General features: G+C 41.3%; 1 protein-coding gene across 1 annotated transcript; it reads right to left on the bottom strand.

Annotated features, from left to right (window-relative positions):
* Positions 1-207: 207 nt before the first annotated feature.
* On the bottom strand, positions 208-20316 carry LOC112456118 (neurotrimin-like). The gene is made up of 6 exons (XM_025018439.1): positions 19422-20316; positions 14150-14319; positions 10196-10406; positions 7938-8065; positions 3266-3434; positions 208-3035 (listed from the first exon to the last, which is right to left on the bottom strand). The coding sequence occupies exons 1-6, from the start codon at positions 19462-19464 to the stop codon at positions 2929-2931; spliced, it is 828 nt and encodes a 275-aa protein (XP_024874207.1). The 5' UTR covers positions 19465-20316; the 3' UTR covers positions 208-2928.
* Between the last annotated feature and the right edge of the window lie 515 nt (positions 20317-20831).

Genomic DNA, 20831 nt, shown 5'->3' with positions numbered 1-20831 from the left:
TATATTAGCAGATTGTTTATCGTGACCCAAATTTTGACTTGAAATTTTGATTCTCGCGTCCAACCTGTTTATTTTCGATTTAATGATTATTTCAATATCATGAATAAATCTATATAAAACCAAATCTAATCCTCGAATGTAATATCGTTTATATTCGAAATTGGAGCAAGACAGCGATATACCTTAAAAGACGTTCGAGACGCATGATTTAATCATAATTGATTTATTTGCACGACAATAACAAATAGCTATTATCTAATAGACTCGCCAAATCAAGAAGTGGTCGGAGAGTCTCGAATCGTCCACACAACGTCGAATAATTTCCCGGCCAAACGCACGGCGTACACCCTCTAATTTGTAGAGCGACAACGATATAGAAGCGTGTGTTGTGAGACCAAGATGCCGTAAATCCGAAACTGACCGTTTAAATTCGTTAAACAATCCAAGTCTTCGAGATGCAATCTAACATTAATAAAATTAAGCTATTTTTTTTTCTTCTTCAATAAATAATAGAATCTTTACTATGCTTTTTTTTGCGCGACACAATATATTAAAGGTAACACACTTGAAACGTATACACGTGGAAGAGAAATTTCCTATATGCTTTCTGTGGAAAAAATCTGTATTCAAATTAGGCGCGAGAGAGAGAGGCAGATCAATCTTCGCTCGCAATGCGCAAGCGTAGGGATGACGTCACGCTCACCGCGCTTTTACGGCGCGATTCGCGCTCGCGCATTGCGGACGGAGATACTCTTTCCTTGAAAAAAAAAACATAGTTCTTCGAGTTCTCTCTCTCGCACCGTCTCGCACCCGATTTGGACACAGGCTCGATCCTCCGTTCCCCTTCCAGGTACATATGTTCTAAGGTAACGCATTAGATTAAACAAAGACACATTACATATCAATGTTCGTACGGTAAACGGGGACAAACTTTCCTCGACAATTACAATCTCGAACCTTATGATGCCAAACTTGTAATTATAATCTCTTTTCATAATTATCATCACCACATTTGAGCTCTATAACAGTCATTCGAAGCGCACTATAGATCCACGCCGTCAAATTGTTTGGTATGAAATGAAGCGCGAAACGTTTGATAGGTCCGTCTCGAATTGGCGAAATAGAAATTTAACGTGATTGTAGCACACAACATTCGATGGTTACCGAAGCGTTATTTTTCGTTCGAGCGCGTCAAACTTATCGGAGCTTCTTCTCTCATCGGGGTTTGAAGACGATCTCGTTATAAGGAACAGTTTCCGCTGCACAAAAACTTATACCGTTTGTATGAACGCGTTCTGTTTGCAAATGATTCCAATCATACCTCAGCGTGACACGCTCATTCACACATCATCGAATATTTCCATTTTAATGGCTTTACAGTGTATCTTATGTATATATATATATTTTTTTTTTTTTATTTTTCGTTATACGTGATTCTCTCCTCTCACAACGTAATAGATTTTAACACGAATCTCTCTCTATGTCGAAATCTAAATTATTCCTGTAACATTAACATGTACGCAGCTCTTTTTCTTGGCAAGCGCAACGTATATTGTCTTGTAAAAACGTGGGTAAAGCAAAATAGATGTAACGTTACCTGTTGCTCGGGGGGTCTGGAGCACCCGAAATTAAGTAACTGGCAGATATTTTCGCAAATGTACTCGATTTTCGTTTACCCTGTTCTTCGCCCTGAATCGCACATTTACCGTGTTTCAGCACAAACGAAAATTTGATTCTTTTTTTTTTCATCTCTTGCACGAGGCAAGAAGCGTTTCGGTTTATATAACTATCGATTTTACAGTCAATTTAGAAGAAACCGCCATTTGCGGCCCGAACTGGACCTTGGTAGCCTAATACTACTTTTCTCTGTGTGCATTTTGTACCCATATTTTTCCAACTTATTAAATCGCGCGCCGATTGTTTGTCAGACTTAAAACACAGTTATTGTTGGAACATTAAAATCCCCCCTCTTTCCCGTAATTAAATCGATTTTATTTTGATATTATAAGCATCTAAATCTGCGTGAAGAATTTACTGCGAAAAATATTATAATATGGAACCTCTCTCAATCTGTGCGTCGAATTGGTACGACACCCAGGTTCGAACCCTGGCTGAGGTAATATTTTTTGCAGTAAATTCTTCACAGTGATTTAGATGCTAATAAGAAAGTTAAATCGAATCGATTTAATTAGGGCGACAGAGGGGATTTTAATGTTCCAACAATAACTGTTTTAAGACCGACAATCGGCGCGCAGTTTAACAAGTTGGAAAAATATGTGTATGAAATATACACAGAAAATAGTATTAGGCTACCAAGATCCAGCTCGGATCGCAAATGGCATGTTTCTTCTTAAGTGATTGTGTATCGTGACGGTCTTGTTAAATATTTATCGATTTTATCCTTGCACATCTTTTACGTATACGTTACGATGCTTTCGATTCCGAGGTACGATTCACTCTCGTTATATTCTCCTATACAGACTTTCGTGAGGTACGCTTATTGACGTAGACAATACGTATAGGCTACGGTTTACAGTCCGTAAAGAATATTGAATAATTCTCGCAAGGTATAAAGACTAGTTTTGATTAAAGGACTATGTTACGTCGTGTAAAGGCTATATTTTCCATTCAAACGTATTTAATAAACAATAAATCATAGGGAACGACGGTTAGTAACAGCCTTTGATAACAACGCATCCAAATAACAGGTGTACAATATAAATCACGTTATCGCGTTAGAAAGACTCTCGAACTTGTGGCGGTTTATTTTATCGATCGTTTTTATTCATACTGCATGGAACGTTTCAGCGGTGGGTGGATGCTTCTCTCTCTCTCTCTCTTTCGAGGAAAATCAAACGGTCAGGTGCGAAGGAAGGATCCGAGAGAAAATATATCCGACTAACGTTTCACAATGGTCCAGCTCTACGTCTAATAAGGATGATTCAGGAAGGTCAAAAGCGTCGTCGAGATCATTACAAAAGGTAAATTGGCTAATCTGAGCTGCCCGCCGTGCTGCATCGCGGCTGGATGTTCCCCTGCAAAGCGAAAGATTAATGCCCTCTCTTTTGCCGCTTTTTCCTTCTCTTAAACCGCCCCCGGCCGCGGTAATATTTATTTTCTCGCGATATACTATACGCGCCCGGATAATTGGGACTGAATAGCGTGTAAAGATCGGCCATTAAGGGTGCATTAAGCCACCCATACAGACCTGTTGTAACAGTCTGCGTAACAGCAGGTGCGTTATAAGATTAATAAGTATACATACCATTAAGTACATGGACTAAGACTGTCTTTGTGTTGGCGTTGCTCGGATGGCAGGTGTATTGTCCGCTGTCCGCCGCTTGAGCACGTTGAATTAGAAGGTATGAGGTCGTTACTTCACCCTTCTCCGTGATAACCGATACCCCGCCTCGCGGACTGTCATAATTGATCACCTGTCACGTGCAGGCCCCGGAAAAAAAATTTTATTCTAATTAAATCTCCTGTAACGCTTATGCAATAGTGTTCGACAAACCGACCGAAGGGATCAATTAATCGGGTGATTAATTAATCCTCCGTCGGAAAAAAAGGCCTCGCTCGCGGACATTGGCGATACCTCGCAGAAGGGCGGAAGGGACAAAAGAAGGTCGCTGTAATAAAGTAGCTGGATTTTTTATCCTGGATTATACGAATGCGAGAGATAAATCCTTTAGTTCCGTCTTTATCCCGGCGCGAAAAGCTTCGTGGAATTCCTCTTCCGCGAATAGCGTCGTAAATAGTGAGTTTTGTCGAGAAAATTGTGCCTTCGCTATTAATTTATTGAAAAATAAGCATGTTCTTCTTGCGCCTAGCGGCGCGTGCGTTATCGCGTTGCGTTTTTCGCGGGTGTATTTCGGGGACGTGGATTAAAAACGGGCAGCTCTCCTTTGAGCTCGATCGCGTTTCCCGGTTTGTAAACTCTGGTGGGAATTCAGTTTTGAAAACTTTAGTGAAACTGATATAGCAGTTATCAGTTTATGTCCGTATATTTCGTTGAAACTCATAATGTTTCAAAGCTGAACTTACAGCACTTTCAAAATAAACGAATCGTATGTCACTCCGTTGCAGAATGGATTTCAAAAACTTTCGGAGTATGCGTGCGAGAGAGAGAGAGAGAGAGAGAAATAGTAGAGACAGCGGCGAAGTACCATAAATCCAAAAATACAACTACAGCTCGGGACATCTCGTCTGTTTTATATTAAATGTCGCTTTTTTTTTTGTATTATTTTCTTTCCGAGTGCAGTTTGAGTGCCGTTTCGCGTCTCTGTATACGACAATTTCTTTACCCGCGCTCATATTTTGTCTGCTTTAATTTTAACTTTTCCATATATCCACATCGCCCATTTGTTCTGCCTCTTTTAAATTTAGACGATCGCTTTTTACTCCTCTCACGTCCGCTTAGAAAATGGATTTTGATTGAATCATGCCCCGCGCGCTTATTACACATCTGGCAACGAATCCCCCACCGTTATTATCCGCAACGTCATATATATTCACGTAATGCATATTTATCGAGAGCCTACAACAGATAGCAACTTGCGCCTTCCATATTAAACAAAGTAGCGATTCCACGTAGCTATTCGGATCCGCGGAAAATGTAATATATGCGGGAATACCTTCAAAACTGTTTGAGGTATCAAAAATTCCGTCTAGCGTGTTTCGCGTAAAAATTCCAAAGCGTATGCATACCGGAGGCCGGAAACGAAAAATATTACATTTGCTTTTAGTCAGTATGAAAGCAAAATATTTTATTTGCGTTTCTCGCTTTGCCACACAAATCAGATACGTGTCCGTGTGAGTTTTTTTTTTCGAAATTAAAACGAAAAATCAATCATGAAACACAGGGCAACCCGTATTTAATTAAGTTTTGATATGAGCGGAATTAATAACTGTTCAAATAATTATTTCAACCACACATACCACACGTATGTGTATGCGTGTATAATATTTCGAATGTCATTACCTATATACACGTGCGCCATATTTCATTTTTGTTTAGTCGTACTGACGGAGCATTTTTTTTAACAGCGTCTCGCTTTTACGGATTTTTTCGTGTATCTTGAAAATATTTCGGAAACGAGATATACGGCGAAATATTTGGCTTTCATTGAACCTTTATTTAATGAAAGTTAGCGTTTAATACATAATATTAACATATTCCCGTTTCACAAGCTGATCCAACATTCATCAGCGTTTGCATGCCGTTACTACAGCCGCATGCCGTCAGCGAATTCCAATGCAACAATGGCACGACGGGCTAAATGCTGTCGGCGGGCCACAAAATGTCCAAAATTCTGAAAATCCAAAATGTCAAATTGGCAATGCTCAATTGACATTAACATCCGTGTTTTTGCGGCCCTCTCCGTGTATCGCGTTTAGTTTCCCGTCGGCACCGCTGCGTGATTCTCTTAACGCAATACCATTTTTTCTATCTTTATCTCTTGTCGTTTTTAACGAATTAAATCTCTTCCCAAAACAGAATATAAACGTATTTAATTTAACAGTCAAAATTTAATAATATCAATTGAATGTAATCTCACTTGTATTATGTATCCCAATAGTCACAGCGTACTCTACAACAATCCATATAAAGCGATAAGCGCTGATCTTGGAACAAAAAAAAATAAGTCTTACCATTTGTGAGAAATAAGGATGAATTTAATCCCCAATACGATTTTGTTCGGAAGATTATTTTGAAAGATTAATTACGACACGTTTGATTTATTTCACAATAATCTCCGCGCGTCTGCAGAATCTGTGATAAGTTCTAGTATACAGATACTTTCGAACTGAAATGTTTGTCTGAAGATACATTTCTAAGGCAAATGATATTCCAAACCACAATGTTTTTTTCCTGCGACGTAACTTTCTCGAATTAGGACGATCTTATGTAAACCTTTTTATAATGAGGATACACAAAGCGGATTACATTGTGGATAATGCCGAGTGCTCTCGGGTCGATGGGGAGGTTTCGCTACGAGCGTCGGAAACTCTCGCAGTCGAACACACCGCTATTTCCGCGGGTCACCGCGAAATTTTATTTCCTCGTGAATTATACCAAAGCTTCTCGGTGCGCTTGCTATTTATATAAGTATCTCAATTTTCCTCGCAATTGCAAACGTAACGCAAAACGCAATTACGCGTAACGAAGTTAATAGACACCGATACCCGAAATCAATTGTCCCGGCGGCGGCGGTGGCACGATTGCGCGTTTACCGATATTTATGCTACGTACTGCATATCTCAACACGCATAATTCTCCCTATACGAACGACCGGGGGAGGGGGGGGGGAGGTTAACTAGGTCGCTACGGATGGAAGGAGTGCGTGCGACGAGACAGACGGAAAATATGGGGCCAGTAGGAAATACTGCACGTCAAATTTTTCACTCGGGGGTTCGGGATATCGAGGCAGGATTGGCTAGCACTGTATAGGATGCAATAGCGTCCGGGACGGGATAGAAAGCGAATGATGAGACACCGGCGGAACAAGTACACGAGGAGAAATCTCTCCCGTGCGCGCGCGACGCGCGGAAGCTTATCGGGATCGAGGACGACGGAACAGATGGGATGTGTTCCTCGTTCGGGAGAGGAAGAAAGTCAAATTCTGCGGAAGATAGACTAAGAAATAAAGTGACAGACGAGCGGAAAAAGGACTTGGACCCGCATGCGAGGATTGCAAAAATCGGATTGCGAAAAGAAAATCCTCAAATGAGGGGGAAAAGGTGAAAAAGGAAAGATAGCCAGTGAAAAGAAGGAAAATAAATCCGCCCGTGGAGTAGGCCAAGAAAAACTTCGACGAGCGTAAACAGGAGAGGAGATGAAAATAAATAATGAAAATAAATATCAGGTCTGCAAAATGATATTAATTGTAAATAAATAATAGATATCAATGATATAAGCTATAAGCAACAAAGCAACTTGAACAAGTTACTTATATTACTTATTAACTAGTTATTTATTGTCACAATTTGTTGCACCACGTCCTTGTTCAGTTCTTAATGTGTCGTCGCGCCTTGTTTATCATTTCGTAATACAAGCAATTTAAATAAGTAACTTGAGCAAGAAATAAATAATGGCAAACAAGTTGCGATGAACGATACGTTGGGAACTGAATAAGGGGAATTGGTGCAACAAACTGTGACAATTAAATTAAATGTTGCACGTTTATCTCAGAACTGCGTCGCGAATTGCGAAGAAATATTGATAAAGTGAACTGAGAATGGGTAATAAACGGAGGAACGGAGGTGTACAGCGCGCGATATTGGCGAGGAACATTACGAAACGGGAGATACCGCGGAGGACGACGAGAGGAGTTAATGCGATGAACTGTCGGTGGAGTTCGAAAGTAAGAATATAAGACCTGGAGTAGAGAAGCCCGCGAGGTACAGAGACAGAAACACGGTCGTGGAAATAGGTGTTGTATAATGCGACCAGGGTCGCGGCAAAGCATACTAGAAAAACTTTACGCGGCAAAGAGAAAGAGAAGGAATAACAGGGATAGGAGATAGGTTTTGAAGTTGAGAAATGAGACGGAGTTCTTTCCGCGGTGTTCGTACATTTAAAAATTCCACAAGGAGAAACGTTCCGAACAGGTAATATTAAAATTAAAAGTTTTCCCTCTACCCTCCCCTCCCCCCACTCTCTATCTCTCTCTCTCTTTTCTCAGCAAACTTAGAATCTTAGATTTAAAAACTTGCTTAAAACGGGTCGCATGATGGAGTGAGGACGGAGTAGATCGAGTGTAAGTTGAATGGGAGATGGCAAAGAATTATGGCAGCGGGGAGAACAGTGGATTTAAGTTACCGTCTTTTACCGTCCTAGTTGGGAACGGCGATTGAAAATTAATCCACCAGCGTTTCCGTCTCCTTTTTGCTTTCATTTCCGTCAAATGAGAGCCGCGCTTGATGACAAAACTTACCTCATGATCGTGAGTCCAATGAATGGTCAAGGGTGGCTCGGGACTGTGCCGCACGACGCAGGTCAAGTTCATTGTGCTATCCTTGTTTATGTACATTTCCGGTTCTCCAATGATCGCCGTCACGGGCTCTATGGACGATAACGAAAGAATGTGCATGGAAGTGTTATTAAAAAAGTCGCATTACCCATGATCATTAAAAAAATCCGTATCTTACGTGAAAGTTTAATATTAGTAATTTATTAATGTAATGCATTAATGTAATGTATTAATTAACGAAGAGGTTCTGTCGGATATCTTGTGTGGAAATTGCTATTTATAATGTGTTATTTAGACGACATTTAAATGAAATTTAATTATTCTCTTCAAAAGATTAATTTCATTTCGAGACTGCAATTTATAAAAGAGATTTTATATTTATCTTCACTCAATAATAATTATGTGATAAGCATTTCAAATTTTATACTTTCGTAAAATTTCGTAATTGGGGAAAATTATAATTTGGCAAATGCGAACTTTATAAAAATCACAAAGGAAAACGTTAATTCAAGGTAAAAAGGACATTGCATATTCATAAAGAATTTAATATCTCCAATTAAAATTGTTATTGGATCAACTATCAACCTTCGGGTCGTTTTCTTTGTAATATTTTTTTGATGTAAAATGAAACCGGAATAATAAGCTAATGAAGCTAATGAAAGTCGGCGATGAGTTTAAACGGAAATGAAAGAGACAAAAATTATAAAATTATACATACTGCGCATACTTATTAATTAATTTTCTTTTGATTAAATTTATTTTCATCTTTTTTCCGGATATTTGTAATTTTATATTATTCCGCTACAGTATTTAATTCATGAAAATTAATGGAAAAATAGCTGCAACAAACAATGATTTATAAATAAATAATTTTTCAATTTAAATAAATATTTTCAATTGAAAAGCCATGCAATTAATGACGAACTGTTTGCGTTAAACACATTGCGTTTGATATTTGTTTGCTTCTCGTTTGTTATTACTACATTTAGAAACACTGACATTATCGATCATATAGAATCAGCAAACATGCACTATATCAGATGTTAATAAACGATAAACATTAATAAATGATTCGTTATTAATGCATTAATGCATTAACGCACAACTGAAAAATTAATGAGACGTATCTATGTCTCAAGTTATTATTTTTTAATTACTAGTGACCCTCGAACGACACGATACTCGAATTACACGGTAAAAAAAATTGTGACATCTCTATTTTTCAAAAGTTTTTTTTTTTAAATAATCCCTTGGAACCAAATGCCCACTCAATTTTATATATGAATCTAGAGTTTTGAATTGCACGATTTTTAATAGCACGGAACGTGATCTTCAAAATTGTATGACTCCTGAAAAAAGTCTCGAATAAAACGCGGTTTTCAATAACACGGAACCAATTAATCGAAGGTTACCCGTATTATACTTTATTCCTCAGCTTTTTTTCCTGCTAAATGCTGCTAACCCAGCGAAAGAGAGTTTATCGCGGTTAATAATTCAGTTTTACAGATACTTTGGACATAGTATTGAAAACCGCTGGTTCAATTCCTAAATTTCGGAATGAGAGGAGTCTGATATTAACGTCAGATTATTAATATCAGGTTGATATTAACTCCGGAGTCACACGAAGCTGATTAAAGTCACTATCCGCGGAACGGGGAGCGCGAGCGCGTGTATAATGACAGAAATTTATAATTCGCGAAGTTCGCGAAGACGAGATTGCAGTCCGTCTGGTAGGACGAATCTCTCGCCGTGCGCGAACTTCAACGTGCTTCATAAAAATCCGAAGACAAGGATGGAGAAGGTCGATATTCCCCGATTTCATAAAACGCATATACGTCCCCTCGACCGTATCCGTCCGATAATTTGATCCTTCCGGGTGAACTCACCCGATAACGTCAGCGCGCGCGACGCGCGAGCAGGAGACAAGAGGCGACGCGACGGTGAAACACTCAGGTCTCGCCCGTCCCGTCGAGGGAACTCCACGTGAATTAAGTCGCGGCGGTAAATCAGCAGCGGGGTCCGTGGCGCGGCAAATGCCGCCGGGTATATCGCGATGCACGTGCGGCGCACATTAAGCTTCCGGCAAATAGATATAGCGTGAATTTCCGCGTCGCGGCGAAATCAGCGAGGCGCGCGCGCGCACGCGTGTGCCCCGGCGCGGCGGTGCTTCCCAGCACGCGCTGCTGCGGTCGCGAAAAGGGAAGAAGAGGAGGAAAACTGACCGACGACGGAGAGGAGCATGGAATGACCTATGGGCGGCGTCGTGGACACTTGACACTCGTATGTGCCGGAATCTCGTCGTTGAGGGTATTTCACTTGTAGCGTCCAGTCCTCCGTGTGAGGGAAGTGCGACGCGACGAATCTCTGGTCCGACGTGTACGTCTCGACGCCCACGGTGAGAAGATGGATATCCCTGTGTCTCACCCATGACACCTGGAAGAAAAAAAGAAAAGAAAGGGACACGTCGCGAACGTCCATTTCCAACATCGTCCGCGGTATGGATGTCCGCCCTTTTCCGCGCGCAGCTGAGCCCCGGTGGGCCCCGGAATGAGGCGTCCGCAGGTTCGATCAAGGGATTGCGGTATAATTTAACCGGATTTCGCGATACTGTGGACATGTAAAAATGATCCCTATACCGCCCATCTGATGTAACGAATAGTATTCGGGGGGGTTTTTTCCCCCACAGCGCGAAACCGCTCCGCGAATAATATATATTGCGAATTCATTTTCAATCCCCGATATGTAATTCAGTGCTTTTTTTTTCATCACTTCTTTTTGGCTCGTTTTAATTTTTTACATTTACGATAACATTCGACAGATCGTGTCTTACGTTCCTCGAAATGGATCGACGTGATTGATTTACGTAAACGTATAGCGTGCGTTTGAGCGATATTATATTAGCGGGTACACGCGAAATGCCGAACACGTAGGACAAAAATGCGTATTCTCCCATAAAAACGGCTTCATTGAGTTTTGTTACGCGTGCTCGGCGTACCGAGGCTTGATATGAAAAGGGGAAAAGGTACGGGCAGAAGAACCGTAACGCGGCTTTTGTTCATATGACGCGCGGTTACGATCTGGTGCTAATGAAAAGCGCATATTCGATTTTACCTTTTAATAAAGAGAATGGAACAGCCGTGCGTTTTCGCCCCTCTCTTCCCCCTCTCGGCTCATAAAAAAATGCCTCCACCGGCAAACGTATAGTTGAAATAATTTTTCAAAGGCCTGCGAGCAGGTCCGGCAATCTCATTTACAAGAACGTAAATAAATAAATGTTAACGTCAAATTCGGCCAGAAATGTTAAATTCTATGGGGGAAATTAAATTATATGAATGTAAAAACAATTTAATTCAATTTTTATTTAATTTTGTAAATGTTTTTGCAAAAGAATGGACGGTGATGGACGTGTTTTGAAAAGTTTCCCTCCCCCCCGGAAGCTAAACAAAATGACGTTCAAACTGCCTTTTAAATACCAGCTGATAGAAAGCATATGGAAATGTCCAAAGTATATTTACGTTACTTTCGCGTATGGATATGGAGCGAAGCAATCATATCGCATAGTTCAGATTATACGGGGCTGTAATTAAAATAGTTTAGCGCCCTTTGTCCTTCCGCCTCAATAACACGAATTTGCCCGCGTGCTTGCCGACCTATATTTACCCACCGTGCAGCAACATTAGAAATCTCCTCTCGCGATTGCGCGAAATACGGCAGGAACGTTTGTGTATATATACCTAATACGCGCGACTCCGCGAGCGGAATATGCTTATACGCTAAAGTGGAAACATCGATTTATCAATTTACGTCAAACTTGTACGCTTTCGAATACTTTAGCTAGCCATTGGAAAATCCGAACTTTTCCTCCCCCCCTTTCCCACTCCTGCCAACCCTTTCCTTTCCACCGTCGTGATTACCGTGTAGAATTGACTACTATATATACGCGAAAAGTCACGCGAGCAAAGAATCTTAAGCTTTCAGAATTCCATTTTGAAAATGTCAATACGTGCGTTCACTTCAAATACGACAGTGCCCGTAAGTGTACAATTTTTCGATAGCGTACGTGCACCGAGCGTACCTTTCTGACGTATTAATCGACGTGTTAAGCGACATACAATAATAATAATGCACGCAATAATAATAATGTAGAAAAATATTAATCTGCAGCAAAGTGTGGCTCATCTATATTTTAATGAATAATATAGCTAAATGTTATATATAATACCCGAACTCTAGACGATATGAGAAAAAATAGCTTTTTCCACAAATAATTTCAACCGTGAAAATTCTCGCATTACGTTCGAGATTAATCCTTTGCTTACATTAATATAAATTTTCCGCTGAAATTAATGTGATTTTATGGGAAATGTGGAAAATGTGCTTTGCTTTGTAGAAAAAAAAAATAATAATTCGACATATCCGCACGTAGCCGCAAATTTTTAATAAAGGTAGAAAATGGTATTTCTCATATTTGGTTATACATGTTAAAATTATCGCGATACAATTCGCGTATTATCGTCATTTGGAATAACAGGTTTTCCGTTAAAATTAATGCCCCTCGTATGAGGCCGGGAGGTGTAAAATTTACATTGCTCTGTGAAAACTCTAATTCAACTTACCCCACGCATGGACGCAGCGAAGAGAGACAGATTGTGTGCGGGGGAAAATATAAAAAACGGTGTTAATGAAATAGAGACGAGCGGCGCGCGCGAGCAAAAACTCAGACGCGAAAGATGCGAAAGGGGGTATATGATGCCTTTTTTTGTCGAAATCCCTCTCGGGCGTTCTGTCCCGCGCGCGCGCGAGTTGAAAAAAGCGCGGAGAAAAAAGGTATGGCAGTCGAGATATTGCAGTCTTGCCCATTCTCGCGGTGTTCTTTGTATATATATGAGTGTCTCGTGATGGGCCAACTTTATTATACATGTGACGGAAAAACTACGCCCAGGGATATGAAACTGCGCCGCAGTCAAGTTTTGCAACTAATCGCGTTTCGTGGTTCGTATAAGTTTCGCGGCGTCGATAGCCACGGCGCTTTCCACGACTCTCTCTCTTTCTCTCTCTCTTTATAATTTATTCATAAACTTTCTTCTATAAATGGCACCGCGACGTCGCAAATAACACGTACGTACGTATTTATCCGCCGCGACAAGTTTAATCGTCTCGCGCGCGCGCAAGTCGTGTATTTTATATTTCACTCTAAAGCGCTTAGTGCATCGAGCGTAGTGGAAGAATCCTTGACGGGTATCAGTCGATACGTGTGCCCGTGAAAGAAGTTGCGTTATCTAATAGACAGGCTTTTAATAAAAGCTCTCTAAAGCTGCCGTGTTTTTGAGTCGATCCATTTCTGGTAAAAGTTTCCCCTCGGCGCAGGAGTATCGCCGGCGAGAAATATTTTAGCACTGACAGCCGATTTCGCGATATATACCGGAGATAAAAGTGGCACTCGCGCGAGCTACAATGCATATTACTAGTAGAGACTAAAATTTTCTTCGATATCGAGTGGACGCCTATTTTCAGGCGCGCTAAAGGGATATTTTCTGAAACTTCGCATCATTCAAATTTCCTCTTAAAGAGCTTAAAATAAACTTTCGAGAACGGCTCTCTTTACCGTTACTTACTTGTATTCTTCGTCGATATTATACTAAAATCGTATTATATTAAACTTTATTGCTTATTATAATAAGCGAGATAACCTTATTAGAATATAAAACTACATTGGCTTTGTAAAACGGCAGTTCAGTCGTTATTAGGATATTACAGAATGTTATTACGCTACATCTCTCCCATACTTATATTTTTAAACCCCTTTTAACAGAGTTTAATCAGGAGAAGATGGTATTGATTCAAGCAATCCAACCGTACACTCGAATTTAAACATATTTTACTTATTTAACTCTCCAGTGTGCGCGTGGGGCGTATTTTACAAAACAAAAGAAAAAATATTAATTGGTTTAATATTTATAGTATAAATAATGTAAATAATAGCATAAATAAATAGCATAAATAATTTACACTCCACACGCGCTCTTTCCCACAATTCAAATTTTCACGCGCCCACTGGAGAGTTAATCAATATACTTGGTAATGGGATAAAACTCGAAATATCTCGTCGCGTTATATTCTTTTACAAAAATAAAAGTCGCTTCTAACAGCGAAAGGGAGGGTGGTTTTGCACTTACCGTACGGTCGCCCAAATTTCGTACTCGGCAATTCAGCGTCGCTGTTTTCCCGACGAGGGCCGTTACGTTGCGAGAGGCCGAGACGTCAAAGTACGGCCCTCGATCGAGCGGCTCCGATGCACGATTCTCGTGTGTCCTGTGATCGGCCATGCAACGGGTAGGTCCTTGCACTTTAACCAAATACAACAAGGCTGTGTCAAGGGTCGGGTGAATCCTTTAACGTTGCGGACGGTCGCGCGGGATGTAATTTACACCGCTCGAGAAGATCGAGAAGATATATGTTATCGCCATTCCGTTCGAACGCGTCGGAATTACCGATAAAAAGTTTCGTTTTCCAGTCAATTAGGCGAATTAGCTTAGGGATATTATACCGCGTCTCCTACAAAAAAAGGGAGGACAATTCCGCGGATATAAACGTTTCACAAAAGGCGCCCCTATTTTTCAGACTTTCTTTGACTATCTTTTTCGGACACTCACGAACTCTCCCGTATCTCATAGAGTCGTTATATGCACTGCGTAATAAATAACAATGATTTATTAAAGTACATCCCGCCAAGTAGTTTAGGTCGTTGAAAAAGGTTGTATTATTCCCGGGTTAACGGGCGTGTTCTTTAATTCTTATTGCCCGGTACTCCCGTTGCAAAATAACATGAAATTAAACACACGTCGCGCACGTAATACGAACGCAACAAATTATTCGTATTTTACATAACAGTTTTGCATATTACGGAATAATTATTTTTTTATAAACATTTCAGAGATTTTAGGATAATCGTCCTGGAAAAGCCGATGATAAATTTAAACCTTTTCCCCATCACGGTTCTCCGGCAAATATTTTAAAACAAAATAGACCCGTAAAAATAGCACTTAAAATAAGATGAAATTCATTTTTCTATTAAATATCTCTTTCGTAACTTTTTAGTACCATTGTCGGAGGAATTTTTGTAGTGGGAGATCCCTTTTTCCAAAAGGGAAGCTAGAACCTGCGAGATCGTAGTGGCGGTTAAAAAAAATGAGGACATCTTTCTTTTAAAGCTTGGTAGGAGAACAATTTATTTGAGGTAGAAAATGTTCGATTGAAAGTATATATACTTTCTACGATCCACATCACTGGGGAAATGGTGCATTAGAGAATCGTATGTTTATTACTTCTATCTATTTTTTTTTTTTAACAGAATCTCTCAATATTAGCAAATTGGCAGATTATTTCTGCTAATATTACTTCTCGTTAAAGGGTCCGTTCCTACTGAAAATGTCGGAGGTTGTCTCTGCCGCAATTTCAATATTCGATCAATACCTTGGCAATAAAACCTGAGAAAAAAAAACCGTTAAATTCCTTTTCGAAATAAATTCAAGGTGTACGACGAATAATGTTTCACTAGCTGTTTACGTCTCTGAGATTTAAATCGCGCGAGAACCTCTCATTTGCATAATTCAGGAACTTCTGGTTTCTTTGTCGCAATGTTTTATAATCAATTTGGTTTTATCTCGTTTTCTCCTTCGAGGAAATTATTTCGCGTTCAAACCATAAAAAGATTTATACTTTGTATCCAAAGAACAAGCTGTCTACCGTATATTGTCAAGCTCCCCTTCTTTTTAGCTCCTTTCCCTTCAAATTTCCTCTTGAATCTTCCGTGACACCAGAAGAGAAATTTAATTTTAAAAAAGTCCATGAAAATATTTCACATGCAATGGATATTTATTTTTTATTCAATCAAACGAGCTTTGCATGAAACATTGGATCGCTATATTCAACATTTGTCCGTAAATACAATTGTTTGCCAATTCAACATAGCCTGTAGCATAATGTCCTCATATTAGATTCATAAACAGCCATAAAATAGCCGTATCGTAAATCGGCACATAGAACAGCGCGAACTCTCCATTACCCGTTTATCAAGTTCTCTAACGTTGTGAATCGTTCATCGTTCACGGGGAAGTTCGTAACTTTAGTCGGACGTTTTCCGTAAATATATATATGTAGCCGTTTGTACACGGACGGTCAACTTGAGAGGATGATGGGTACATCCCCCAGCCTCCATTAATAGTGAAAATGTGTAAGTACGCGAGAGAGAGAGAGAGAGAGAGAACTTTTTATACGTAATAACGATATACGCATATAAGAAACGGGCTGTATATACGGGAATGCACGCTTCCTTGCGCAGCGAAGGAAAATTCCTCGCGCGATATCGGCGGCGCCAGTTTTCGGATCCGATAAGACCGTCGTCGTCAGAAAATCGTGCGTTAAAAATAAATGCCGCTCCAAAAGGGTAACTTTAAAGGGATGCAGGTAGTTGCGCGAGTAAATATTTACCTCTCCGCGCTTCCGTGGGATTTGCGCGGCCCCGCATAACCCACGTTAAAATACATATCAGAATTTCCGCCCCTCGGCTGTTTCCTTTTATCCTCTACGGTTACTTTTACAAGAATGTACAGTCGAATTAATTTCTTTGCTTGTTTCCTTATCACGTTGTTGTGTAAATTTCAGTTCATTTCCTAACAGCCAGCAGCAACCGACTAATTGCGCGTTTACTCACAATCAGTTCCGCAGACTTAAAAGCACAATCCCAATTTAATCTTAAAGCCGGGGCTAAAAATTATCAATATTAGATACGTTTTAAGAACGTTTATATTGTCTTAAGGGATATCTCAACCCAATCCTATTAGTGTCTTAAGAAAAATCTAATCTTTCAAACTTTTACACAATTTGATATATGATTCTCGCGCGTGGGATGATATCACTTTACAATTCCGTTCTAAATTCCGTGCTTTCACCGCGAAAAATTATCTCATCATATGCGCATCGCAATTTTTATTTATCTTATAATGCCCTCATTTTGTAAATTTTTCAATTCTACCTCTCCCACGCTCGTACGAAGCGCAATAAATATTTATCTATTTGTTAATATAGGAAGAAGTGAACAAAAATATGTCATGCTTTATTTTTATTTTAAATTTTCCAAATTATTAATTCTCTACACATGGCTACTAGTCAGTGAAAAACAAAAATACGAGAGTTGTATATAAATATTTTTGTGTGAATGCGAGTCAATTAAATAGCGCTCAATAAAATTTTTTGTCGAAAGAGTAAAAATTCAATATAACAGTCTCCATGGTACCGCTTACTGTTGAATGAACAGTAAGGCCAAGCTGAGCTAAAGGCCAAAATCATTAAAGCCATTGAAGCGATGGAAATAAAATTTTACGGTCTCCGTTTTACTAGTATAATTCTGCAGAAAAATATAAATTGGTTGGAAAATATACACGCGCATAAGCTTTAATTGATATTTTTTCGGTAACAATGAGATGTAACGAGCAGATTTGGGACAGATAACTCTTCAGGTAGCATACGTTTATCAGAATGACATCAAAAATTGTGATTACTGGTGATTATTGGTTTAGTGACCAAATAATACCTGGTTTAAAATGTCTTTTTTGTGACATTTTAATGACGTTGTACAAAAACGTCATATAATATCGTAATTTTGTACATCCTAAATTATTTTAAAAATTAACACTTTTATTTGTAAACTTATTTTTAAACTTTTAATCAAAAATTGAGTTTAAATTTTTTCAAGTAATAAAGGATTGTGATAATAATAATAGAGACATTAAGATTATTGTGGTGATAGTTAAGTAAACACAAAACATAAAATGTGTATTTTACAATTAATCTCGTTTTAAGTAAAAAATAATTTTGTATATAATTTTGATTTTCACAATCTTCTAAGTTACTAAAACGTCAATACGTTACTGAAACATCATTAAAATGTCACTGAAAGACCAAAGAGGTCGTAAAGTCACATCTTTTTAACGTCCTGAATGTTGTCATCGGTCCGTGACCCTAGTTCGTTATTTTTAATCGTCTTTTGACCAAATTTTGACGTCATTTTGACGTATTCCTGCTAGCTGGGTCGCATCTACAGAAAAGAAACGAGAGTTGACGCTTGCCAAAAGAAGGGCGACAATGAAAAGTATATTTTCTACAATGTACACGGTACAGAAAATTGTGCTTGCACTTTGAATCGCTCTTTTATTAACCGTGGCGTTACCATTACGTCGTGTGTGTGTGTGTGATATTATATCTTGTCTCATTACATTACAGAGTACATGGGACTTTCGGGTTAATTGCTGCATAAACCCGTATTTTGGACAAGGGTAATGTTAATACTAAGTTATTACGAAGTTAAGACTAAGTTTGGGAGCTAACTAAACCCCCGGTAATATACCGTCGGCACCCTCCGAGCTGGGTATACATAATATCGCGCGGCGTCTCTCGCCAAAGGGGAGAGGATATATTCAACGCGCATCGCGAGACAGTAAAAAGACGGTTTACACACGCCGCCCGATGCGTACGTGCCTCTCGCGTAAATTTCATTAAACCGCGCTGAAAAGAAGAGGGGGGGTGGTTAATGCTCGTACGCTCTCGCTAGAATCGTAAATCTAATTTTGCCGCATCCCCCATTAATCGAACCGAGTAGCACGTCCAAGCAAATACGACGGACACAACGGTCAAGGACCGTTTGTCGGGTTGAATGACCATCGACGTTTATTTTTGCGTACGGAGATGTCACGCGCACTCGTAGGAAAAAAATATATATATACGTTTTTAATCATCGCGCATAATTAAAAATTAAAACGGTTATTTACAGGAATTTATCGATCGCGCTAATTAATTTTATTGAAGCCTCAATATACGTTTCTCTTTTGTTAATTTTAATTACGATATATTTCTCGGGCGAGGGCAACGGCGTACGAATTTCGAATCTTGAAATTTCCGGAGTATCATTCTTCTTGGGAATCTTGGGATTATTCCGAGACTCGAGACTACGTGCGAGAAGGAAGGGAGCGCGAAAAAAGAGTGCAGCTGATAAAAGCCGAGGGAATTCCTCGCACGTTTTTTCCGGCCCAACGCAAATCGCACGAATAGAGTTGGCTAATGAGCGGAAACGACTTTTTTCTTGCGCGCGACAAAATCGACAAAATTGGCGTAAAACCCGCGATATTTGTATAATGTATCCTCGCCGGCGGTTTTACTAATGTAGTTTATCGTTCGCGCTATTCGAGGGCTGTTGAATGTTTGTCCGGCCGTGTTGTTTGCCTAAACGCGGATTCCGCTTCCGCGGTCGGCCGGCCGTTACGTCGGGGTACGTCGCGTTCGGTGAGAGATTTGGCGTGTGGCCGGTCGTTGTCGACGACGTGCGGGTTGATTGACGACGCGACGACACCGGTCGGGGCGATTTCCCGGAACGCGATTTATTTCGAAACTCACCCGAAACCATCAGCAGACCGAGGGTCAAGATTAGACACCTCATTTTTTATCTCTCATAGTCGTTTTCGGGGTGCCGGGAATCGATCTTCCTTCCTCGTGCGCCGCGTATCCTCCGATCTCCGATCGATCCTCCGTAAGCGGGAGCGGAGGTCCGGCGAGAGGCCGCCGGAGGGGTGAGCGATTACTCGTAGGCTCCGTAAAGCGGCCCCGCGAGCGTTTCCGAGTGCCTCGCACTCCGCCGAAATTGGCAGCAACGTGCGCCGGACGAGAAAAAAAAAGCGGGGGGTGGGACGAGTTCAGGGCGAGTTTATCGGATGAATCGACGGTTTCCGGTTCTTCTTGCCTCCACGCTCCATGGCACCGTTACGTCGCTGCTTCGTACCCGCGTATCGTCTGTCCCAGCGCGATTTCTCATCGCGACGGCACGCGCGCGATCGTTACCTACCCTCTTTCCGTCGCGCGTCCAGCCCGCATAGTCCCGCTCCTCTCTTTCTCGAGCCCGCTTAATTCGCTAACAGCTTCGTGATCTAGATTCGCGTAATTGAAAAGCGCCGGCGGGGCGTGATACGTGCATCCCTCCGGATCTTTGACTCTCCTTCTCGTCTTCCTCCTCCCCCCGGTCTTATCGCACCCTCGGCGAAATCGCGCTCCGGCTGATCGCCGTGCCGCGCCGCGCCGAAGTTGTCGGTGTCGGAAATCAACTGTGCGTTTTGAGTGATGTAAGCTCTCGATTCGTTTCACCGTCTCTCTCCTTGAACACGTTCTAATCTATAAGATCGGAGATCGGCGTCGAAGAAGCCGAGGATTCCGACCGTCGTGGAAACCACGCGATCCCGCTTCCTGTCGGCGACAGGCGTGTCTCTCTCGGCGCGTCGCGGCGCCGATCGCGCGCGGCGGCCCGGCCGGTCGCGCGCGCGGCGACGATCGACACACGCGGCGGCCCTCCCTCTCGGCGTAAAGGGGGATGATCTCGGATCGGCGGGCCGATCGACCGACCGACCGAAGGGGTCAACTCGTTGCACGGATAGCCGAGCGAAACTGAGGAGAGGACTGACAGTGCGTGCAACGCGGCTTTGCGCGGCCCTGCGCGCGGCCCGGGAGAGACGCCCTGCCATCTATCCTCGCACACGCCCCGCTCTCTCGTCCCCCCTTCACTCGGGGTGGAGGAGGAAGGGGGTGCACTGTGCGAGTAGATGAGGGTTGATATCCCTGGCGCAAGCGTGTATCTCTCTTCGTTTTATCGTCGTCGTTGCCGTCGTCGTCGTCGTCGTCGTCGTCGCCGCCGCCGCCGCCGCCGTCGCGCACGCTCTCGCTCTCTCCTTCCCTTCCTTTTCCCCGGTTGCTTTCTCTCTTTCCCTTGCTCTCTGTCTCTCTCTCTCTCTCTCTCTCTCTCTCTCTCTCTCTCTCTTC

The sequence above is a fragment of the Temnothorax curvispinosus genome, unplaced genomic scaffold (assembly GCF_003070985.1).
Source record: "Temnothorax curvispinosus isolate PA1 unplaced genomic scaffold, ASM307098v1 QBEX01006657.1, whole genome shotgun sequence".
Classification (NCBI taxonomy): domain Eukaryota; kingdom Metazoa; phylum Arthropoda; class Insecta; order Hymenoptera; family Formicidae; genus Temnothorax; species Temnothorax curvispinosus.
Note: the sequence above shows the minus strand (reverse complement) of the source record. Positions and strands in the feature narration are given on the sequence as shown.